This window comes from Mustelus asterias, chromosome 26 (assembly GCF_964213995.1).
Source record: "Mustelus asterias chromosome 26, sMusAst1.hap1.1, whole genome shotgun sequence".
Classification (NCBI taxonomy): Eukaryota; Metazoa; Chordata; class Chondrichthyes; order Carcharhiniformes; family Triakidae; genus Mustelus; species Mustelus asterias.
This window is the reverse complement of record NC_135826.1, coordinates 9558202-9583242: the sequence shown is the minus strand read 5'-3', so window position 1 is coordinate 9583242 and position 25041 is coordinate 9558202. Positions and strand designations below refer to the sequence as shown.

Genomic DNA, 25041 nt, shown 5'->3' with positions numbered 1-25041 from the left:
CACTGTGCCACCCTTAATCTTAATTAATCTCTTCTGCCTTCCAGCCTCTCACAGACATTCCATTTTGTGCTTTATTCGACCCCTTTCTTTTTCACTTGCTTAAAGCCTGCCACATTTTAAACTTTTCCCAGTTCTGATGAACGCTCATCAAACTGAAATGTTGGGCTGAATTTTCCCAGTCTTAGGACGGGTGCGCTGGAGGTAACGGGAGGACGCAGCAATTTCAACAAAATCGTGTTGGGCCAGTTCTGTGACACGTTCTTGATTTGATTTGATTTATTATTGTCACATGTATTGGTATACAGTGAAAAGTATTGTTTCTTGCGCGCTATACAGACTAAGAATGCCGTTCATTGCCAAGGAAAGGAGAGAGTGCAGAATGTAGTGTTACAGTCATAGCTAGGGTGTAGAGAAAGATCAACTTAGTGTGAGTTAGGTCCATTCAAAAGTCTGACAGCAGCAGGAAAGAAGCTGTTCTTGAGTCGATTGGTACGTGACCTCAGACATTTGTATCTTTTTCCTGATGAAAAAAAGTGGAAGAGAGAATGTCAGGGGTGCGTGGGGTCCTTAATTATGCTGGCTGCTTTTCTGAGACAGCGGGAAGTGTAGACAGAGTCAATGGATGGGAGACTGGTTTGCATGATGGTCTGGGCTTCATTCACGACCCTTTGTAATTTCTCACGGTCTTGGGCAGAGCAGGAGCCATACCGAGCTGTGATACAACCAGAAAGAATGCTTTCTGTGGTGCATCTGTAGAAGTTGGTGAGAGTTGTTGTGGACATGCCAAATTTCCTTAGTCTCCTGAGGAAGTAGAGACGTTGGTCAGCTTTCTTAACTATAGTGTCCGCATGGAGGGATTAGGACAGCTTGTTGGTGATCTGGACACCTAGAAACTTGAAGTTCTTGCCATTTCTACTTCGTCCCCATTGATGTAGATAGGGGCATGCCCTCCACTATGCTTCCTGAAGTCGATAACTATATTCTTCATTTTGATGACATTGAGGGAGAGATTATTGTCGTTGCACCAGTTCACCAGATTCTCTATCTCTTTCCTGTACTGTGACTCATCATTGTTTGAGATCCGACCAACAATGGTGGCGTCATCAGCAAACTTGAAAATTGAGTTGGAGGGGAATTTGACCATACAGTCAGTGGTCTATAAGGAGTATAGTAAGGGGCTGAGGACACAGCCTTGCGGAGCGCTGGTGTTGAGGATGACCGTGAAGGAGGTGTTGGTGCCTATCCCTACTGATTGCGGTCTGTGGGTTAGGAAGTCTAGGAAGTACAGAAGTAGGAGCCAAGCCCCAGGCCATGAAGTTTGGAGGTGAGTCTCATAGGAATAATGGTGTTAAAATGTTGAGCTGTAGTCTATGAATAGGAGTCTGACATAGATGTCTTTGCTATCTAGTTGTTCCAGGGTTGAGTGCAGGCTTCTGTGTGCTATTCCTGGAGCCCAGCCCAGCAAGTGGGACTTTTCCTAGTCCCATTTGCCTGCGTTTGGCCATATCCCTCTAAACCTTTCCTATCCATGTACCTGTCCAAATATCTATTAAATGTTGTAATTGTACCCGCCTCTACCACCTCCTCGGGCAGCTTATTCCATATATGCATCACCCTCTGTGTGGAAAAGTTGCCCCACAGGTCCATTTTAAATCTTTTCCCTCTCACCTTAAACCTATGCTCCCTAGTTTTGGACTCCCCTACCAAGGGGAAAAGACCTTGGCTAAACAATTTTGATTTTTCTTCACAGTATTTTTCTCTGCGTATATTTTAGCTTTCCAGCAAGCGCAGTATTTTGCTTTTCATTTACAGCATTTTTGCTGTTTATAGTCAAAGTTTATTTATTAGTATCACAAATAGGCTTACATTAACACTGCAATGAAGTTACTGTGAAAATCCCCTATTCGCCACAGTGTTCGGGTACACTAAGGGAGAATTCAGCATGGCCAATGCACCTAACCGGCACGTCTTTCAGACTGTGGAAGGAAACCAGAGCACCCAGAGGAAACCCACACAGACACAGGGAGAACATGCAGACTCCGCACAGACAGTGACCCAAGCCAGGAATCAAATCCTGGTCCCTGGTGCTGTGAGGCAGTAGTGCTAACCACTGTGCCACCATACGCAGCAGCCTCTGTGTGAAAATGTTGCCCCTAAGATCCCTTTTAAATCTTTCCCCTCTCATGTTAAACTTCTGCCCTCTTGTTTTGGACTGCCCTACCCTGGGGAAAAGACCTTGGCTACACAATTTTGATTTTCCTTTACAGCATTTTTTATCTGCGTATACGTCAGATTTCTAGCAAGTTGCAGTATTTTGCCTTTCATTTACAGCAGTTTTGCTGCTTGTGGTTTAGATTTCCAGCAATCCGCAGTAGTTACTTTGTGTGTGTGTGTTTTTTTGTTAAATATCTACTGAGAAATTTGCTGGCTGACAATTTGTGGTCACTGCTTGACTGAATGAATATGAATGAGTGAGTGTGAATGTGTATGTGTGTGAGTGAGTGTGCGAGTGAATGAGCGTGAGTGTGTGAGTGAGAGGGTGAGTGAGAATTTGTGTGCGAGTGAGTGTGTGAGCGTGAGTGAGCGTGACTGAGTGTGTGTGTGCGATTGAGAGTGTATGTGTGTGTGTGTGTGTGTGAGTGAGCGAGTGTGTGAGCGAGTGAGTTAGTGAGTGACTGTGTGTGTGATTGTGTGAGTTAATGTGTGAGTGGGTTAGTGTGAGTGAGTGTATGTGTGAGTGCATGAGTGAGCGTGTCAGTGAGTGTGCATCAGTGAGTAAAGTTTTTAAAGTTTATTTATTAGTGTCACAAGTAGGCATAATTAACACTGCAATGAAGTTGCTGTGAAAATCCCCTGGTCACCACACTCCGGCACCTGTTTGGGAACACTGAGGGAGAATTTAGCATGGCCATTGCACCTAACGAGCACATCTTTCGGACTGCGGGAGGAAACTAGAGCACCCAGACAAAATCCATGCAGGCACGAGAAGAAGGTGCAGATTCCACACGGACAGTGACCCAAGCTGGGAATCGAACCTGGATCCATGGTACTGTGAGGCAGCAGTGCTGAGCACTGTGCCATTGTGTGTGTGAGTGTGTGTGTGCTGCTGCAGGCTGGAGTGTGTGAGTGTATTAGTGTGAATGAATGATTGAGTATGTGCTGCTGCAGGCTGGAGTGTGTGTGAGAGTGAATGTGCTAGTGTGAGTGAATGTGTGTGTGCTGCTGCAGCTGGAGTGTGTGTGTTAGTGTGAATGAATGTGAATGAGTGAGTGTGTGCGGCTGGAGTGTGAGTGAGTGTGTGCTGCTGCAGGCTGGAGAGTGAATGAGTGTGGAAGTGTGTGTGCTGCTGCAGGCTGGAGTGTGAATGAGTGTGTGCTGCAGGCTGGAGTGAGTGTGAATGAGTGAGTGTTACTGCAGTCTGGAGTATGAATGAGTGTGTGCTACAGGCTGGAGTGAGTGTGAATGAGTGCTGCTGCAGGCTGGAGTGAGTGTGAATGAGTGAGTGTTACTGCAGTCTGGAGTATGAATGAGTGTGTGCTACAGGCTGGAGTGAGTGTGAATGAGTGCTGCTGCAGGCTGGAGTGTGTGTGTGGGGGCGGGGGTGCTACAGGCTGGAGTGAGTGTGAATGAGTGAGTGCTGCTGCAGGCTGGAGTATATTTGGGAGATGAATGAGACACGTGGGTTGTTTGCTGTGTGTTCACGTGATGCAGTGGCAGCTTGCTGAACATCCCTCCTCCCAGAGCCAGGGATCTCTCTCTCTCTGTCTTTCCCTCTCATCAACAAATCTGCTCCCTGAGTGCACAAGGAGATCCCCCTTTAACCTCATCCACACCAATTCCTCCCCCTCTTCATTGCACCAAAAGCATTAAAGATCTAAAGAGGGAGGGGATGGGGAGAGGGTAACAACCAGAATCAAACCAGAGGAAAAAAAAGAGAAGCGTCTTGACAGGAATGGGTAAGTCTGATTGTGTCTGGTAAAATCAATCATGAGAATTGATTATTTAAAATGCATTTTACTTCTCTCGGGAGTCGCCCTACTTTGTGTTTGTGAATCTTTATGTTTGCTCTCCTGTATTAAGATTAGATTTGTTTTTGTCCACCCCCACAATGTTTAAAAGTGAAACCAAGATGAGTCTAAGTGTATCTGTCTGTCTCTCATATTGTTACAAAGGAGAGGCAGGGCGCCACCTAACCTGCTGGTTTGGAGGGCTTGTATCTGATTGATGGCGCCCTCGGCCAATCAGCGCGCCGATCAGAATTGCTACTTTTGTGGGCGGGGCTTCCGCTCTAATCAAGTTGGGTTGCGCTGCAGGCACTGAGGGTGTTTGAGTCTCCCCTTGGGCATGTTCTTAAATTATTCCACACCATCCCTCACCCTGCTGATTTGAATTTGAAACCCATCTCCTTCATTTAACATCCTTCTGCCAAAGGACTGTTTCCCCCTCTCTTTTTTAATGTTAAAAATTTATTTATAAGCTTTTTTCCCCCAATATTCAAGTCATTCAGATCACAGCTGCAAGGTTAACTAATTCTAGACAAATGGCTTAGAATACATTTGCACAGGAAGTTCTCCTCCCCCCCCCCCCCCCCCCCCCATCCGGGCTCATTTATTTCAGATTTTTAAAAAAAGAGGAAATCAGCTGCCTTAAAACTGAAATAGTTTTGAAGTGGTGCACACTGTCACTGTTTTTGGTGCTGTTAAAAAATAAATCAATATTGTAACCTCTTACGTTCCTGATGTAGCAGGTAGGACATCTTTTGCACTGTAGGTTTGTGAAGATGTGTATAGATTCTTGTATAACCTAAAGCATCAAAAAATCTGTGTGGAATTTGTACGTTCCTCCCCCGTGTCTGTGTGAGGTTTCCTCCGGGTGCTCCAGTTTCCTGCCACAGTCCAGTCCGGAAGACGTGCTGGTTAGGGTGCATTGGCTACGCTAAATTCTCCCTCAGTGTACCCGAACAGGCGCCGCCGGAGTGTGGCGACCAGGGAATTTTCACGGTAACTTAATTTCAATGTTAATGCAAGCCTACTTGTGACTATTATACTTTACTTTAAATATGTGGGGTAACAGAGATGGGGCTTGTGTGGGATTGTTGTCGGTGTAGGCTCGATGAGCTGAATGGCCTCTTTCTGCGCTGGAGGGATTCTATGAAATGAAGTACCTTCGTCTTGTGTACACATTGTTGTAATGTCGAAAATGTGGTAGCTAATCAGTACATAGAAAGCTCCCACAAACAGCAATGTGCTAATGTCCAGATAATTATTTTTGTGACATTGATTGAAGGATAAATATTGGCCAGAACACTCTGGGATAACTCCCCTGCTTTTCCAAATAGTAAGGAGTCTAACAACACCAGGTTAAAGTCCAACAGGTTTATTTGGTAGCAAACGCCACTAGCTTTCGGAGCGCTGCTCCTTCATCAGGTGAGTGGGAGTTCTGTTCACAAACAGGGCATATAAAGACACAAACTCAATTTACAGAATAATGAATAACGATTGGAAAGCGAGTCTTTACAGCTAATCAAGTCTTAAAGGTACAGACAATGTGAGTGGAGAGAGCAGGTGAACTCCCACTCACCTGACGAAGGAGCGGCATGGTAGCACAGTGGTTAGCACTGCTGCTTCACAGCTCCAGGGTCCCGGGTTCGATTCCTGGCTCGGATCACTGTCTGTGTGGAGTTTGCACATTCTCCTCGTGTCTGCGTGGGTTTCCTCCGGGTGCTCCGGTTTCCTCCCACAGTCCAAAGATGTGCGGGTTAGGTTGATTGGCCAGGTTAAAAATTGCCCCTTAGAGTCCTCAGATGCGTAGGTTAGCGGGATTAGCGGGTAAATATGTGGGGGTAGGGCCTGGGTGGGATTGTGGTCGGTGCAGACTCGATGGGCCAAATGGCCTCCTTCTGCACTGTAGGGTTTCTATGATTTCTATGAAGGAGCAGCGCTCCGAAAGCTAGTGGCATTTGCTACCAAATAAACCTGTTGGTCTTTAACCTGGTGGTGTTAGACTCCTTACTGTGTTTACCCCAGTCCAACGCCGGCATCTCCACATCATGACTTCCAAATAGTGCCATGGGATGTGTTACATCTACCTGAGAGGGCGGATGGGGTCTTGGTTGAATGTCTCTTCTGAAATGCTGAGAGTATGGCACTTCCCCAGTTCCTGCACTGGAGCGTCAGCCTAGGTTTTGGTGATCAAGGGTGGGATTTTCCAGCTGCACTCGCCCCAAAACCAGAAAATCCTGCTTGAGGTCAATGGACTTTTGCGCGATTCCCGTGGCGTGCAGGGTGGGAAATTTCCCCCCCAGATCTTTGAGTGGGACTTGAACTCACAATCTTGTACCTCAGTGGAGAGCACCAAGAACTGGCATTTGAATATGAAGGGTTATTCAATGTCAAGGAAGTGGAGTTTGGCGAACAGGCTGTTGCTGATTTCCTTGTTTGGTTTTGTGGTTTTTGAATAGATTTCTTAACTTTAAATTGCAAAATGCACTCAAAGCCTTTTGCTGATAACTGGGTGACTGCTGATCTGTAATAGATTGACAGTTAAATATACTTAAGATTGGTTCATGTGAGGAAAGGCCTGTGGCCCAACATATCTTATCCCTTCAGAAATATTCCTAAATACAGTGGCGCAGTGATGAGCACTGCTGCCTCACAGCGCCAGGGACCTGGGTTCAATTCCAGCCTTGGGTGACTGTGTGGAGTTTGCACATTCTTCCCATGTCTGCGTGGGTTTCGTCCGGGTGCCCCGGTTTCCTCCCACATTCCAAAGATGATCAGGTTGGGTAGATTGGCCATGCTAAATTGCCGCTTGTGTCAGGGGGTTAGTGGAGTAAATAGGTGGGGTTAAGGAGATAGGGCCTGGGTGGGATTATTATCAGTCCAAGCTTGATGGGCCAAATGGCCTCCTTCTGTACAGTAGGGATTCTATTCTATGATTCTGTGAATATCATCCTTTTTGTTTCCCATGGCTTCCCATGACATTTGACATTCTATCAAATCGTCTGTCTTAGCTAAAAGTTGGCACCTTTGACAATGTAGCCCTCCTTCAATTGTGCCCCACATTGCCTAGATTATGCATTCAGCTCCTGATTCAATGGTGAAATCATTAACTGAGTAAACGTAAGCTTCATTCAACTTTCTCCCTTCACTTACTAATGACAGCAAGTGGCCTGGGTTAAAGTTCCAGAGGTGCACAAAGGCCCCCAGCACTCTGTGAAGTCACTATTCTTTACGTATGAGCTGACCTCTTAGATTCAGAGAGAATTGACGCCAAGTCTGGTCACTAGTTCACCTTCAGAGAAACATGAATAATTTAAGGCACGAAAGGAGGCCATTTGGCCCATTGTGTTTGTGCCAGCTGAAAAAGGTATGCAGCCTCTTCCTGTTTTAGAGCTCTTGGTTCGTGGGCCTTCGTAGGTATACTCAAGAACTTCTTCAACGTATTGTGGGTTTCTGCCCTCTGGAGAAATGAGTCCCAGACTCCACCAGTACTCTGAAAAGATTCCTCCTCAACTCCTCTTTAATCCTTCTGCCAGTTAATTTTCAGTATATGTCCCCTGGTTATTGACCTAGAATTCGTACAGTGTAGAAGGAGGCCATTTGGCCCATGGAGTCTGCACCGAAGTGATGTCCCATCCAGTCCTTAACACCAAAACCCCACACATTTACCCTGCTAATCTCCCTGACACTAGGGTCAATTTAACATGACCAATCAACCTAACTCGCACATCTTTGGACTGTGGAAGGAAACTGGAGCGTCCGGAGGAAACACACGCAGACACAGGGAGAACATGTAAACTCCACACAGACAGTGACCCAAGGCCAGAATTGGACCTGGGTCCCTGGTGCCGTGAGATAGCAATGCTAACCACCGTGCCATCTTGCCTAAGGGAAATAGGACCTTCCTACCCACTCTGTCCGGGCCCCTCATATATTATATTTCTTAGTCAAATCTCCCCATAGCCTCTATTGTTCAAAAGATTATAAACCCCAGCCATTCCAGTCTTTCCCCAAAGCTAAAATTCTCCAATCCTAGCAACATCCTTGTAAATCTCTTCTGTACTCTCTCTAATGTGATCACATACTTCATTAAGTGTGGTGACCACAACTGTATGCAGTCCTCTAGCTGTGGTCTAACTAGTGTTGTGTAAAATTCCAGCACACCTTTCATGCTCTTATATTCTTTGCTAATATTCTATGCTAACAAAACCAACAACCGGGCAGAGGGATCTATGTTCATGAATCACAGAAAGTCGGTATGCAGGTGCAGCATGTAATAAAAAAAAGCAAATTGGGTGTTGGCATTTATTGCAAAGGGACTGGAGTATTCAAGTAGAGAAGTGCTGTTACAATTGTATAGGGTGTTGGTGAGACCACATCTGGAGTATTGTGCCCAGTTTTGCTCTCCTTATTTGAGGAGGGATGTGGTGGCATTGGAGGCAGTTCAGAGAAGGTTCACCAGATTGATTCCGGGGATGAAAGGGTTTAAGTTGAGTTGATTTATTAGTGTCACAAATAGACTTACATTAACACTGCAATGAAGTTACTGTGAAAATCCCCATATGAGGAGAGATTAAACAGTTTGGACTTGTACTTGCTGGTGTTTGGAAGGATGAGGGGGGATCCAATCGAGGTATATAAAATTTTACAAGGGATTGATAAAGTAAATGTAGACCAAATGTTTCCTCTCATGGGGCAATCTCGAACAAGAGGTCACAGGTATAGGTTGAGAGGTGGTAGATTTAAAATTGAGATGAGGAGGAACTATTTCTCTCAAGGGTGGTGAATTTGTGAAACTTGCTGCCCCGTAGCGCGGTGGAGTCTGAACCGTTGAATGATTTCAAGATGGAGATAGATATATTTCTGATTAAGAAAAAGGGATATGGGGAACAGGTGGGGAAGTGGATTTGAGACCAGGGAGAGATCAGCCATGATCTGATTGAATGGCGGAGCAGGCTCGAGGGACTGAATTTGCCAACTTCTGCTCCTAATTCCCATGTTCCTAATCGAGTATCCTGTACATTGTCTTATTCACCTTATCTCTGTCCTCTACCTTCAGGGCTCTGTGGATATATTTTTTAATTCATTCGTGGGACATGGGCATCGCTGGCTGCCCAGCATTTATTGCCCATCCCTTGTTGCCCTTGGAGGGCAGTTTTAGAGTCAACCACATTGCTGTGGATCTGGAGTCACATGTAGGCCAGACCAGGTAAGGATGGCAGATTTCCTTCCCTAAAGGGACATTAGTGAACCAGATGGGTTTTTCCGACAATGGTTTCATGGTCAGCAGTAGATTTCTAATTCCAGATTTTTTTTATTGAATTCAAATTCCACCATCTGCCGTGGCAGGATTCGAACCCAGATTCCCAGAACATTAGCTGAGTATCTGGATTAATAGTCTAGCGATAATACCATGAGGCCATCACCTCCCCATGGGGTTGAAAGTTCCTTTGTTTCACAACACTGCTCAGTATCCTATCATTTGTTGGTATTCTCTTGCCTTGTTTCCCAATCCCAATTATGTTCCCTGCATATAGAAACCCTTTCCCGACAGCTGTTGCTGAATAATGATTGTGAGCACAGGCTGATTATTCCCAATCCTAACCCAGGAGCACTGAGGGCCTTGCAGGTTATTCTCATTTCCCTGGAATCATACACATTCAGATTCCTTCAAACCTAGAGCAAATCTAAAACCTTAAGGTGGGGTATGAAAATTATATGTCTTGATGATGAGAGAGCAGTTAATAAAACATATGGTATCCTAGGTTTAATAAATAGGGGCGTTGAGTACAAGATCTTGTATAAGACACTAGTTAGGCCTCATCTGGAGCACTGCGTCCTGTTCTGGGTGCCACATGAGGAAGGAAGTGAAGGTATTGGAGTACAGAGGGGATTCACGAGAATGATTCTAGTGATAAACTGTCACTGTGAGGGTAGAAAGGAGAGAATCGCCCTATTTTTCTTGGAGAAAAGAAAGCTGAGAGGAGACTTGATGGAGGTATTCAAGATCCTGAGGGGTATGGACTCAAGAATACATCAAGAACTAGAGGGCACAGATTCAAAGTAATGGGCAAAAGAAGGAGAAGTGATGTGAGGAAAAAGAAATTCACTCAGAGGATGATTGGAGTCTGGAACGAACTTCCTGAGGGAGTGGTGGAGGCAGGTTCAATCGAGGTATTCAAAAGGGAACTGGATTGATATCTGAAAAGGGAGAATGTGCAAGGTTCAAGGGATAAGGCAGGGGAGTGGGACTGGGTAGAATGTTCTGTCAGAAGGCCAGAGTAGACTTGATGGGCTGAATGGCCTCTGTCTGCATTGTAAAGATTCTGCGATTCTGATTCTGTGACGTTGCCAGTGTGCTTGAGCCAGCTTATGGGTCCCATGTAGTTTGCAGATGGAAGGGCCAGTTGATATTTTACTTGGTCTTCCTGGCACCCAATTTACTTCGGGGTTGCAAGACCCCAGGTGTTGGGACATGCTGATGTTAGCACACGGCTTAAACCTAATGCAAGAGCGGCTACAGATCGTGTTTGTTACCTCTCGACTTGCCGCCGGCTGACCCACCTCTCAATGTCACTTAACGGATTTATGTCTGTTTTGCAACCTCATTCTGCTTTTGCATGATGCCAGAAATTGAAAACAAGGAAGTATAACGAACTCTTTACAAGAAGGGTGAGTAAGAGAGTTGGTTGGAGAGGGCAATGTAGACACTGGTCCCAGACTTGTGTTCCACTGTGTTCTTGTCCAAGATCTCGGTCAGGCCTCACTTGGAGTAATATGCTTCAGTTTCAGTCTCCTTAGACTTGATTCGACTTCTGATACGTAGATCATTTAAATGTCGTGAACAGGTATAGAGAATAATCGGAAAGGCTACTGGAATGCTGGCCTTTATACCGAGAGGATGAGAATGTTGGGGAGTGGAAGATGTGCTTCAGTGATTCAAGCCTCTAGTTGGTTCATACCCCGAGTTGCTGTGAGCAGTTCTGGGCACCACACCTTCAGAAGGATATAAGGGCCTTGGAGGGAGTGCAGTATTGGCTTACCAGAATGCCTACATTACGAGGGGAGATGGTACAAATTAGGGTTGTGTTCCCAGGAATTTAGAAGGATTTGATCAAAGTTTCCAAGCTATAAAGGGCAACAGATAGTTTCCATTGATTTCCCCCCACATCCTGCACCAGGCTGGGAAACCAGCGGCCTGGGGGCCCCACCTGGGTTCGGAGTGCAGCCCATGAGACATTTTGTTGGCCTTTGCCCCCAGGTGCAGGGTTGCCACATTCTGCTGATTACTATTTGTAGTATGATCGAAGTGTGACTGATGCAAGTGAAGTGAGGCGCACGCTGATTACAACATTGACCGTGAGAGCTGTGCGCTCCCTCTGTGTCCAGAGTGTAAATATTTATTGTTTTTACCATTTTGAAGTTGATAGTTAAGAGTTTTCTATAACTCGTTATGAAACATTCAGCATGTATTAAATCTTAATCAAAGGGTCATGGTTAGAGAACAAGTCCGATTTTAGCCTTGAGGCCCGCTGAGATGAAGGAGGGCTACTTGTGCCGCCCACTCACTAGCTGAGGTTGCCCATCATTGTCCTACACTCTCCATAGGAATTAGAGCTGTATTTTTCAGGAATGAAATTAGGAAATGCTTGTACACTCATCTGCAAACAGCAATCAATGTCAGACCAATTATTTATTTTAGAAATATCGAATTTAAGATTGGTTAGTCAAAGGTATTGAAGAGTTTGGAGCAAACATAGATCAATGGATTTGGATTGTGGATCAACCATGATCTCTTTGAAAGATAGAACTGGCTTGAAGGGCTGAATGGCCTGCTCCTGCTCCTATTGTGTTGAAGGAGTTTCAGTTTCCTAACTGTCTGCTGGTGCCGTAATATTGCCTTGTGTCACTTCCAATGAACATCCTTTTCAATATCCTGTGAAACTCCCGCAACAGCCGTACCATACTTGGGAAAGCTCTGGGCAATGTGCATATTAAGATAGATCTTTAACCACCGGCTGCACTATCGAGAACTTGTGCTTTATCTGTTGGCGAATATGCAATAAAACTCTGGACTGAGGTGAGGGTAGAGAAGGGAACAAACTCCACAGCAAGCAAACTGAATAGCTTTCAGTTCAGTGAGAAAGAACTTGGGATTCCTATAAGAGATTTCACAATCTCAGTAATTTCCAAAACATCTCTCCACTCTCAAATACAGTTGCTATTGCAGTGTATGTAACCTGGAAGCTGCTTTGTATAAAACAAGATCCCATAAAAGGCAATGTGGTAATGTTTAAGTTAAAGTTTATTTATTAGTGTCACAAGTAAGCTTACATTAACACTGCAATGAAGTTGCTGTGAAAATCCCCTAGTCGCCACACTCGGGCGCCTGTTCGGGTACACTGAGGGAGAATTTAGCATGGCCAATGCACCTAACCAGCACGTCTTTTGGACTGTGGGAGTAAACCGGAGCATCCGGAGGAAACCCACACAGACACAGGGAGAATGTGCAAACTCCACACAGACAGCGACCCAAGTTGGGAATCGAACCCGGGTCCTTGGCGCTGTGAGGCAGCAGTGCTTGCCACTGTGTCACCCTTGTTTTAGTGATGTCAGTTAAGGGAGAAATATTGGCCAAGGCACGAGAGAACTCTCCCGCTGTTCTTCGGAACAGTACTTTGGGATCTTCTATGTCCACCTGAGAGGAGAGATGGAGCTTTGGTTCAAAGTCTCATTGGAAAGATGCACATTTGACAGAGCAGCATTCTCTCAGTACCATGCTGAAGTAGCAGCCTGGATCTAGTGCCTGAATCTTTGGAGTGTGACTTGAACCTTTTGACTCAGCTACTGACTGAGTCATGGCTGACAGCTGTGGAGGTGGCAGAGGAGTTTGGAGAGGGTATTCCAGAGCTTGGAGATTAAGCAACTGGAAGCTTTGCTGCGTCACAGTGGTTAGCACTGCTGCCTCACATCGCCGGGGACCTAGGTTCAATTCCAGCCAGTGTGGAGTTTGCACATTCTCCCCATGTCTGCGTGGGTTTCCTCCAGGCACTCCAGTTTCCTCCCACAGTCCAAAGATGTGTAGGTTAGGTGGATTGGCCATGCTAAATCGCCCCTTAGTGTCCCAAGATGTGTAGGGTTCAATGGATTAGCCATGGTAAATGTGTGGGGTTACGGGGAGAGGGCCTGGTTAAGACACTCTGCCAGAGAGCCGCTGCGGACTCAATGGGCTGAATGACCTCCTTCGGCCCTGTGGGGATTCTATGATTCAATCATGGGGCAATGTAAGAGACCAGAATTAGAGGACCACAGAGATCTCAGATGAATGCAGGGTGGGGAATCGCAGGGCTGGAGAATGTTACGGGTGGGACCATGGAGAGACTTGATCACAAGGAGGTATTGCTGGGAAATGATGCAATGTAGGTCAGTGAGCACGGGGTGGTGAATGGAACAAAGGTTCAATTTAATCTCTTATTGAAAGGAGCGTATTTCCAGAAATACAGCATTCTCTGAACACTCGTACTGCAGTGTTAGTTCACAGCCCACAGCCACCTGATCCCGAGTTAACAATTTCCAAATTGAGCCGCACCAAAAGATGAATTCCTATTCAGTGGCTCATTCCAAATGGGCAAAAGCACCTGAACATTCCACTATTTTCAAAATAAACAGTTAGGAGATTTTGTTTAGACCAGTAGGAAAGCTAAGAAAATGTCATTGTGCTGTAAGAGAGGGAGTATTTAACCGGAGAACAATTTTCGATAAATATCTCAAAGTCAAAAAGAACATTTACATTGGCCACAGGACAAATTTAAGAGGTATTTGAATTACAAGAACAAAAAAAACTCATAAAAAGTGACATCCAGAATTGAAAATGTCAGCATTTTGGCCATTTGATCAGAGCTGGAAAGCTACAGAGACCTCCTCTTCTAGAGGGCGAGTGGAGTACAGCAGGGAGAGGCATTGACCGAGGTGTAATTGGATGATGGGTGTCACAGAGTGGTTGCAGACGAGCTACAGAGGAAATGTGAGGATGGCGCAAAAGACAATGGAGTGTGTCATACAATGACAGCAAAGCTCCAGGGAAACATAGCTCCAAACTGCAGCAGCAGATATCAGTAACAGTGTTCACTCTGATATTGACTGAGCTGCAGAGATTGAATTTACCATTGTGGTGAATTCTTATTTTTTTTCCCCCTCTTTCGCAAAAACTCTCTAGGGTGTGGTGTGTCGTGTGTGTGGTGTTGTGTGTGTGCATGGGGGGCAGGACCCACTGGACAGAGATTAAGTGCCAGTTCATTGCATTTTTTTGTTTCCACTCTCCCTATCCCAAAGCCACTGAGGCTAGTTGCAAAGCCCCTTTTCTGGTACAGCTGAAATCAGCTACCTCGGTAATGGTCAGGGCTAATTGGCTGAGTACTCTGGGCGGCACGGTGGCACAGTAGTTCGCACTGCTGTCTCACAGCGCCAGGGACCCGGGTTCAATTCCCGGCTTGGGTCACTGTCTGTGTGGAGTTTGCACGTCCTCCCCGTGTTTGTGTGGGTTTCCTCCCATAGTCCAAAGATGTGCGGGTTAGGTGCTTTGGCCATGCTAAATTGACCCTTAGTGTCTCAGGATGTATAGGTTAGAGGGATTAGCGGGGTAAATATGTGGGATTACGGGGATAGGGCCTGGGTGGGATTGTTGTCGGTGCAGACTCGATGGGCTGAATGGTCTCCTTCTGCACTGAAGGTTTCTATGGTAATGTGATTGTTGACAGGCTGGAGGAAGGTTTATAATGGTGTGCCCCCAGGGGTCAGTATTGGGCCCGTGCTTTTCCTGATATGTATCAATGATCTCGATGTGCAAGGGACAATTTCAAAGCGTGCGGATGACACAATACTTGGAAGTGTCGTAAACTGTGAAGAGGACAGTGTGGAACATAGAACAGTACAGCACAGAACAGGCCCTTCAGCCCACGATGTTGTGCCAAGCCTTATCTGAAACCAAGATCAAGCTATCCCACTCCCTATCATCCTAGTGTGCTTCATGTGCCTATCCAATAACCGCTTAAATGTTCCTAAAGTGTCTGACTCCACTATCACTGCAGGCAGTCCATTCCACACCCCAACCACTCTGAGTAAAGAACCTACCTCTGATATCCTTCCTATGTCTCCCACCATGAACCCTATAGTTATGCCCCCTTGTAATAGCTCCATCCACCCAAGGAAATAGTCTTTGAACGTTCACTCTATCTATCCCCTTCATCATTTTATAAACCTCTATTAAGTCTCCCCTCAGCCTCCTCCGCTCCAGAGAGAACAGCCCTAGCTCCCTCAACCTTTCCTCATAAGACCTACCCTCCAAACCAGGCAGCATCCTGGTAAATCTCCTCTGCACTCTTTCCAGCGCTTCCACATCCTTCTTATAGTGAGGTGACCAGAACTGCACACAATATTCCAAATGTGGTCTCACCAAGGTCCTGTACAGTTGCAGCATAACCCCACGGCTCCTAAACTCAAACCCCCTGTTAATAAACGCCAACACACCATAGGCCTTCTTCACAGCTCTATCCACTTGAGTGGCAACCTTTAGAGATCTGTGGATATGGACCCCAAGATCTCTCTGTTCCTCCACAGTCTTCAGAACCCTACCTTTGACCCTGTAATCCACATTTAAATTAGTCCTACCAAAATGAATCACCTCACATTTATCAGGGTTTAACTCCATTTGCCATTTTTCAGCCCACCTTTGCATCCTATCTATGTCTCTTTGCAGCCTACAACAGCCCTCCACCTCATCCACTACTCCACCAATCTAGGTGTCATCAGCAAATTTACTGATCCACCCTTCAGCCCCCTCCTCTCAGTCATTAATAAAAATCACAAAGAGCAGAGGACCAAGCACTGATCCCTGTGGCACTCCGCTAGCAACCTGCCTCCAGTCCGAAAATTTTCCATCCACCGCCACCCTCTGCCTTCGATCAGATAGCCAGTTACCTATCCAATCGGCCAACTTTCCCTCTATCCCACACCTCCTTACTTTCATCATAAGCCGACCATGGGGGACCTTATCAAACGCCTTACTAAAATCCATGTATATGACATCAACTGCCCTACCTTCATCAACACACTTAGTTACCACCTCAAAAAATTCAATCAAATTTGTGAGGCACGACTTGCCCTTCACGAATCCGTGCTGACTATCCCGGATTAATCCGCATCTTTCTAAATGGTCGTAAATCCCATCCCTGAGGACCTTTTCCATCAATTTATCAACCACCGAAGTAAGACTAACCGGTCTATAATTACCAGGGTCATTTCTATTCCCTTTCTTAAACAGAGGAACAACATTCGCCACTCTCCAGTCCTCTGGCACCATCCCCGTGGACAGTGAGGACCCAAAGATCAAAGCCAAAGGCTCTGCAATCTCATCCCTTGCCTCCCAAAGAATCCTAGGATATATTTCATCAGGCCCAGGGGACTTATCGACCTTCAGTTTATTCAAAACTGCCAGTACATCCTCCCTCCGAACAACTATTTCCTCCAGCCTATTAGCCTGTAACACGTCTTCCTCAAAAACATGGCCCCTCTCCTTGGTGAACACTGAAGAAAAGTATTCATTCATCACCTCGCCTATCTCTACTGACTCCATACACAAGTTCCCACTACTGTCCTTGACCGGCCCTAACCTCACCCTGGTCATTCTTTTATTCCTCTCATAAGAGTAAAAAGCCTTGGGGTTTTCCTTGATCCGACCCGCCAAGGACTTCTCATGTCCCCTCCTAGCTTTCCTAAGCCCCTTTTTCAGCTCAGTCCTTGCTAACTTGTAACCCTCAATCGAGCCATCTGAACCTTGCTTTCTCATCCCTACATAAGCTTCCCTCTTCCTTTTCACGAGACATTCCACCTCTTTCGTGAACCATGGTTCCCTCACTCGGCCATTTCCTCCCTGCCTGACAGGGACATACCTATCAAGGACACCCAGTATTTGTTCCTTGAAAAAGTTCCACTTTTCATTAGTGCCTTTCCCTGACAGTTTCTGTTCCCATCTTATGCCCATCTTATAACTTGACAAGGATATAGGCAAGTTAATGGAGAGGACAGGGAGGTGGCAGATGAAGTTTAATGGGGAGAAGTGTGAGGTGATGCATTTTTGTCGGAGAGACAATATAAAATAAGCGGTAAAATTCTTGAAGATTTGCAGGAGGAGTGGAACCTGGTGTGTATGTGCATAGATCTTGGAAGGTGACTGGACAGGTGGAGAGAGGAGTTAATAAAGCATTCAGTATTCTGGGCTTTATTAATAGGGACATAGAGTACAAGAGCGAGGAGGTTACGGTGAAGTTATACAAGACACTAATGCAGCCTCAGCAGGAATATTGTGTACAGTTCTGGGCGCCACACTACAGGAAGGATGTGAATACATTGGAGAGAGTGCAGAAGAGGTTTACAAGAGTGGTTGCAGGGTTGAACCATTCAGTTATGAGGATAGATTGGAGAGGTTGGGACTTTTCTCCTTTAGAGAAGAAGGCTAAGAAGAAATTTGATGAAGATGTTCAAAATCATGAAGGGGCTGAACAGAGTAGACAGGGAGAAATTGTTCCCGCTCAGAAAAGGATCAAGAACAGGAGGGCACAGGTTTAAAGTGATTTGCAAATGTGATGTGAGGAAAAACTTTCTCACAGTGCATGATTCAGGTCTGGAATGCATTTCCTGGAAGTGTGGGGGAGGCAGGTTCAATCGAGGCATTCAGGAGACCATTAGATGGTAACTTGAACAGAAACAATGTGCAGAGGTACAGGGAAAAGGCAGGGGCACTAAGCAATGATGCTCGTTTGGGGAGTCAGTGCAGACACGATGGGCCAAATGGCCTCTTTCTGTGCCGTAACAATTCTGTGATTCTGTACCACGGCCTGGTTGACATTAATCTTTTTTATTGTATGTTTGCCCTTAGCTTCTGACCCGTCGTCACCTGCAGTGGAAGAGGGAGTTGAGGATGAGGAGGATGAAGTGGATATGAGCCTGGAAGAGGTAGAGAATGGGACTGCTGGAAAAACGCGCAGTCCCCGGGGGACCCTGCTCACTCGCCGTGGGATTACACTCCGTGTACTTCTCAAAGACAGAGTCATCCAGCCAGGAGAAGGCCTGCTCTCCATTCACTATTTAGTAAGTAAATGTCCTTCATGAAATTATGTCAACTTCCCCTGCCCCCTCACCCACCTTTGCTCACTGCCTCTCGTGAAGCTCTTTGGGTACAATTGGCCACCCTCTGCTATCTCGTAATTTCCACGCCTGAACTTGGAATAGGAGTGTCCAAGTCTTCTGTTGTTTGTGGGATGCTTAACTGTGTATCCCAGAGCCTCAGGAGTCAGATTTAAGGGTTGAATCCATGTTTTCTTCAACTTGTATGGATCTTAAGTTGTCGGTGCCATTGGATCATTGTTTTTTGACCTAGGACCTATCCACCAAGGAGGCAACAGCACTGGGTAGGGCCCCTTTCATACCTCCAGGTTGATAACATTCCAACAAGATAAATGCAACCAGGACTTCAAGGGCTGAGCAACCCAACACTGAACAGTGCCAGTGGGCTCTTTGACCATGGTGGGCATCTCGCAGCCCTATCCTGTGGATTCACTTTCCAGTTTTTACTATTTTTTCCTTCCTTCGTAAGTTCATAAGATGTAGGAGCAGAATTAGGCCATTCGGTCCATTGAGTCCACTCCGCCATTCGAGCATGGCTGATATGCTCCTCATCCCCATTTTCCTGCCTTCTCCCCATAACCCTTCAACCCATTACCAATTAAAAATCTGTCTAACTCCTCCTTAGATTTACCACTGTCCCAGCATCCCTTTTGGATGGCGAATTCCACAGATTCACAACCCTTTGGGAGAAGTAGTTTCTCCTCAACTCTGTTTTAAATTTGCTACCCCCTTATTCTAAGACTATGACCTCTCAAGCTAGAATGCCCCACAAGAGGAAGCATCCACTCCACGTCTACTTTATCCATACCTTTTATCATCTTGTATACCTCAATTTGATCTCCCCACATTCTTCTAAATTCCAGAGAGTCTAGGCCTAAACTGTTCAATCTTCATATGACAAACCCCTCATCTCTGGAATCAATCGAGTGAACTTCCTCTGAACTGTCTCCAATGCCACTGCATCTTTCCTCAAATAAGGGGACCAAAACTGTTCACAATACTCCAGGAATATTGAGTCGTTCAACCAATTCAACAGAACCAAGGTCTAAACCTAGGAGCTCCCTTAGTGTATATGCTCGAGTTCTAAACCAGATAGTACACTAAATTAGGGAATCAGTATTTTTATTTTGTTGTAAGCCACCTAAAATACTGATGGAATCTACGGTCATGCTGTTGTGTGATGTCGACGACCTGTCAACCTTTGATATCTGCTGTCCCGTTTCTCCACAGGGCAAGACCTTTGTGGGGGACCTGTTGCCCGACGGGAAGATCCGATGGCAAGAAACCAGTCAGGTTTTCAACTCTCCCAGTGCCTGGGCCACACATTGCAAGAAACTAGTCAACCCAGCCAAGAAATCTGGCTGTGGCTGGGCCTCTGTGAAGTACAAGGGACAAAAACTGGATCAGTACAAGACCATGTGGCTGAGGAAGCAACAGCCAGCACTTCAGGCCGTGGAGATGGTATGGTTCACAATGGAGTTTAACAAAGTACTGTCGTGTTCGGTTCAGCGAGAGACAGTGGTGTAATGGTAATATCACTGGACTCGTAATCAAGAGACCCAGGCTAATGCTCTGGGCACCTGGGTTCAAATCCCACCATGGCTAGCTGGTGGAATTTAAATTCAATGAATCAGTCTGAAATATAGAATCCTACAGTGCAGAAGGAGGCCATTCAGCCCATTGAGTCTGCACCAACCACAATCCCATCCAGGCCCTATCCCCATGACCCCATGCATTTACCCTAGTTAGTCCCCCCAACACTAAAGGGCAAATTAGCATGGCCAATCCACCTAACACGCACATCTTTGGACTGTGGGAGGAAACTGGAGAACCCGGAGGAAACCCACGCAGACACCGGAAGAATGTGCAAACTCCACACAGACAGTGACCCAAGCCAAGAATCGAACCTGGGTCCCTAAAAGTAAAGTAAAGTTTATTTATTAGTCACAAGTAAGGCTAACATTAACATTGCAATGACGTTCCTGTGAAATTCCCCTTCTTGCCACACTCCGGTGCCTGTTTGGGTCAAGGCACCTAACCAGCACGTCTTTCAGACTGTTGGAGGAAACCGGAGCTCCCGGAGGAAACCCACGCAGACACGGGGAGAATGTGCAGACTCCACACAGACAGTGACCCAAGCTGGGAATTGAACCCGGGTCCCTGGCGCTGTGAGGCAGTAGTGCTAACCACTGTGCCACAGTGCCGCCCACAGTGGGCTTTTATAAAGCTAGTCTCAGTAATGGTGACCATGAAACTATCGTTATTTGTTGTAAAAACCTAACTGGTTCTTTAATGTCCTTTAGGGAAGGGGGAATCTGCCCCCCTTACCTGGTCTGGCCTACATGTGGCTCTATGGCAATGTGGTTGAATTTTAACTGCCCTCTGAAATGGCATGCCAATCCATTCAGTTCAAGGGCAATTAAGAATGGGCATCAAGTGCTGGCCTTGCCAGCTACAAAGGGACTAATGGGGTGTCAAATAGGTTCAAGTCCAGCCCAAATCTAAATGAGCAAAAATAGCAGAGGGAAGAAATTCTCCCAAACCTGCTGAGTGATCTTTGTTAAGCCTGTGATGAAAGAAAACGGAGATCTCAATTTAAAAAGAGGTTAAAAATCACCATTGCTGGGTCAGGAATTTACCATCGAGGTGAGGATGGGGACTGGTAAAAGTGGGTTAATGCGCCATTGTACCATGCACTGTATCTGACCTGAGTGTGACTAATGGGACATCATGGAGGGAGATTTACTCTTTTGTCAACAAGAAGTTGTTTGTATCTGCACAGTGTCAAAGTATCATGGCAAAGAGACAGTAACCTCTTTTTTGTTTATTCAGAGCAGATGTTGGCCTATTTTGTTTCCTGGCATGGCCGATGCCAGGAAATTCTGGAATTAGTCAATCTTCAAATGATGTCAAAAAGTCTTCCAATCGCATGTGCTGTTTGAATGGCTGTTGCCAGATTATGACTCCATTATGAGTGCATTAGTGAACATGTGCATTTTGTTTGTTGTACATAAGCAGAGTTATCAAACTTATCCTTCAAAGAGACATTGAGGCTTCCCTCAAGAATGAAGACACAGCATGATGTAGCGTCAAGCTAGCTCGGCCAAGTAGTTTTCTGTTTGTGATCTCTGCTGACCTCAGGGGTTTGGGAAGAGGAAAGTCATCCAGGGCTCCTGTTGCAAGTTATTAATGATTAACTTATGTGCCGGGTTGTGGATGTGTGTAGCCAGCTCATGGAGTACTGACGTTTGCTGCTCTTGCCTCACTCGGCAAGAATTGGGGCCCACTGAGGGAATGAGAACCCAGAGGCTGCCCTGTGCCGAAAGGCCTCACTGCCGCGTGGAACCAAGACCTTCAGGAGGGGCGCAAATTGACATAAAACCTTTTTGATAGCTTTCCAAATTCTAGGTGAGGCAGTCACTTCTTGGTTTAATTTTCCCTACAGAATTTGGCCAGTGAAGGAGAAGATGAGGAAATTCCGGAAGAGGAAGACTTCGAAAACCGTGGGAAGAAGGTTCCCAAATCGGACAATCAACTCAAGAAGGTGGAAGAGAGGAGCAGAAAGCTGCAGGCGAAAAGTGCTCGAGAGTCTAGCCTGACGGGTACCACACCACTTTCATTATTGCTTTGCGTTATTTAACCCTTTGGTGTAATTGTTTCGTGTTTTCCTGTAGGGACACAGGCTGATTGGGTAAAGTACACACTGATGAAGCTGTAACATTTACAGGATCAGAATGTTTCATTGGCTGAGGGGAGGAAGGGGTGGCTACCCTCCCCGATCCATTGTTGGGTCATCATTTTCACCACAACAGGTGGAGGTGCATTTCCATCTCCCCTTTTACTCTGTGGTGTTGGAAAGAGATTGCACGAAGCAGCTGATGACTGTTCCAGAAATTAGGTCTCCTTGCCATTGTTTAGTGACCAGAATTGTACACGTTCCTGTCCGTGTGGCCATACCAGTGCTGTCCACGGACTTAACTGGGCCCAATTTTAACTCTGGTTGTATTGCTGCATACTGTGCTTCCATTTTGGTTAACTATCCACCAGTTCTACTCCTGCGATGTATCGTGTAAGCGCAAGCTGTTATGTTTATATTCTTCCTTTCTCATTACTTCATACTTATCCACGTTAAGTGGCATTTAGAATCACAGAATCCCTACAGTGCAGAAAGAGGCCATTCGGCCCATCAAGTCTGCACCGACCACAGTCCCACCCAGGCCCTATCCCTATAACGCCATGCATTTACTCTAGCTAAGGGGCAATTTAGCATGGCCAATCCACCTAACCCACACATCTTTGGACTGTGGGAGGAAACCGGAGCACCCGGAGGAAACCCACGCAGACACGGGGAGAATGTGTAAACTCCACACAGACAGTGACCCAAGCCGGGAATCGAACCCGGGTCCCCGGAGCTGTGAGGCAGCAGTATTAACCACTGTGCCCCATTGGACTCAAATTCCACTATCTGCTGTGGTGGGATTCAAACCCGGGTCCCCAGAACATTAGCTGGATTAATGGTCTAGCGATAATACCACTGAGTCATCGCTTCCCCTTTTTGCTACTCATCCTATCCTGATCCCGGTGTTTTTGGATTGTTTCTGTTTGTTTATTGTTTAAATCCCTTTTAATTTGATGCCATTTGCAAATTTAACTTTCCAAAGCTGGCCACAGAAGGTCCGACAGCTGTTGAATGCTCAGGTTTGTGTGGGAGTGATGGGCTTGACAATGACATTGTATTGTCATTTCTGGCAGCAGCTGTACTGATGCGTGTCACAGGTACTTCTGTCCCCTGGGAGTAAGCTCAGAAGACAAGCAGTGATCCGAGTGGATCACGATCTCAATGGCATCTGGAGCATTGTCCTAATTTGATGCAGGCACTGAAAGTACATTGTGGTGTGCACATCTAATGGTGGATTGCTGGGCCTACACTTACAAATATCTATTACAGGGTCAGAAGTTAAAGGGAAATGATGGAAATAGTCAGCTTCTGTAAGGACTCAATGTGTGATACAAGCCGATGTGAATATCCCATTTGACACATGCCAGCTCAGCACTGCATGAGCTGCTGGTTATGTGCAGAGTATACCTTGTTTGTTTTAGGAGAATCTTGCTCTCATCAATTGTTTTCCGATGCAGTGGGTGTTAGCCTGGTGGCGTTGGTCAGACCCTGTTGAGGTGCATCCTTTGCACTCTTGGTAGCCTTGAAGACAGTTGGGTGCAAGTGTGTGGCACAGGCTGCCCTTTATCCTTCAGGTTGACCATTTTACTGACCTGCTCCTTCTGAAATAGTTACTGTATGTCGGGGTGGCAAACCAGCTGGTGAAGTGGCTCTCAGTCTCACAAGTGGCATTGCTGCTGTGTCACCGTGGGCGGACTTTGAGAGTATAACGATAAACTATTGAAACGTCATTTGCACTTTTCCTCTTAACTGAGTTATGTTCTCTCACCCTTAAGACAATGGACACAACGTGAAGAAAGCTGGCAACAAAGACTTAGGTCCTGTTCAATATTCTGTGATTGGCAGCAGAGACTCAGGAAGGTAGGTATATTTAACCTCTTGGTGATCTGACCTTTCATCTTGATTTTCAGATAATTAAATTAATGGCACAATTGATCCTGCATCCTGAAGGCTTGAGTCTCTAAGATGTAATCCCACAGTGCCTCTTTGAACCTTACCCAAATGATCATGGGTGGCACAGTGGTTAGCACTGCTGCCTCACAGTGCCAAGGACCTGGGTTCAAATGCGACCTCGGGTCACTGTCTGTGTGGAGTTTGTACGTTCTCCTCCTGTCTGCGTGGGTTTCCTCCGGGTGCTCCGGTTTCCTCCCACACTCCAAAGATGTGCAGGTTGGGTGGATTGGCCATGCTAAATTACCCCTTCATGTCCCAAGATGTGTAGATTAGGGGGATTAGCCATGGTAAATGTGTGTGGGGTTACGGGGATAGGGTCTGGGTAAGATGTTCTTTCGGGGAGTCAGTGCAGACTCAATGGACCAAATGCCCTGCTTTCTGCACTGTTCGATTCGGTGATCATATTCCTGTATTTATATAATTCCTTCAACATTTAAAAAAAATTCCAAGGATGAGTATGGAAGCTTTTTAGAAGGGTTAGAAGAGGTAATTTGATTAAAGAGTTTGGGAAATGTGGAAAGGGAGGTGGGGAAATCAGAAAGGTTTTGGAATGGGAGCTGCTGGAACTGCGCAACATACTGCCTCAAAACAAGGAGTGGAAGGTGGGGGAAGCAGACAGTGGAGGGAAAGGAGGTTACGTAACCTCCAGTGGAGGGAAAGGAGGTTACGTAACCTCCAGTGGAGGGAAAGGAGGTTACGTAACCTCCAGTGGAGGGAAAGGAGGTTACGTAACCTCCAGTGGAGGGAAAGGAGGTTACGTAACCTCCAGTGGAGGGAAAGGAGGTTACGTAACCTCCAGTGGAGGGAAAGGAGGTTACGTAACCTCCAGTGGAGGGAAAGGAGGTTACGTAACCTCCAGTGGAGGGAAAGGAGGTTACGTAACCTCCAGTGGAGGGAAAGGAGGTTACGTAACCTCCAGTGGAGGGAAAGGAGGTTACGTAACCTCCAGTGGAGGGAAAGGAGGTTACGTAACCTCCAGTGGAGGGAAAGGAGGTTACGTAACCTCCAGTGGAGGGAAAGGAGGTTACGTAACCTCCAGTGGAGGGAAAGGAGGTTACATCTGTTGACAGCATCATAGCCAAGGCTGTCCTGTTTTCTGCATTTACTCCCTGCCCATAATGTACTTTCCAGCATTTGGAAGCAGGAATTCTGGTACATTTTCCCTTTCATTATCCAGGTGTGTTGTATCCCTACCACTGCCCCGCATGAGATGTATGTATCTATGCA

The 25041-nt window shown here is 46.2% G+C and overlaps 1 protein-coding gene across 2 annotated transcripts in view; it reads left to right on the top strand.

Annotated features, from left to right (window-relative positions):
* Positions 1-3809: 3809 nt before the first annotated feature.
* The window catches only part of mpnd (MPN domain containing), a 52973-nt gene continuing 31741 nt past the window's right edge, over positions 3810-25041 (top strand). The window contains exons 1-5 of one of the 2 annotated variants that reach the window (XM_078198141.1): positions 3810-3956; positions 17935-18146; positions 19413-19643; positions 21628-21784; positions 23637-23721. In XM_078198141.1, coding sequence (XP_078054267.1) covers positions 3953-3956; positions 17935-18146; positions 19413-19643; positions 21628-21784; positions 23637-23721 — 689 coding nt within the window. In that variant the 5' untranslated portion in view covers positions 3810-3952. Of the gene's footprint in view, positions 3957-4661; positions 4748-17934; positions 18147-19412; positions 19644-21627; positions 21785-23636; positions 23722-25041 lie in introns of those variants that run through there. The other variant, XM_078198142.1, reaches the window with a different exon arrangement.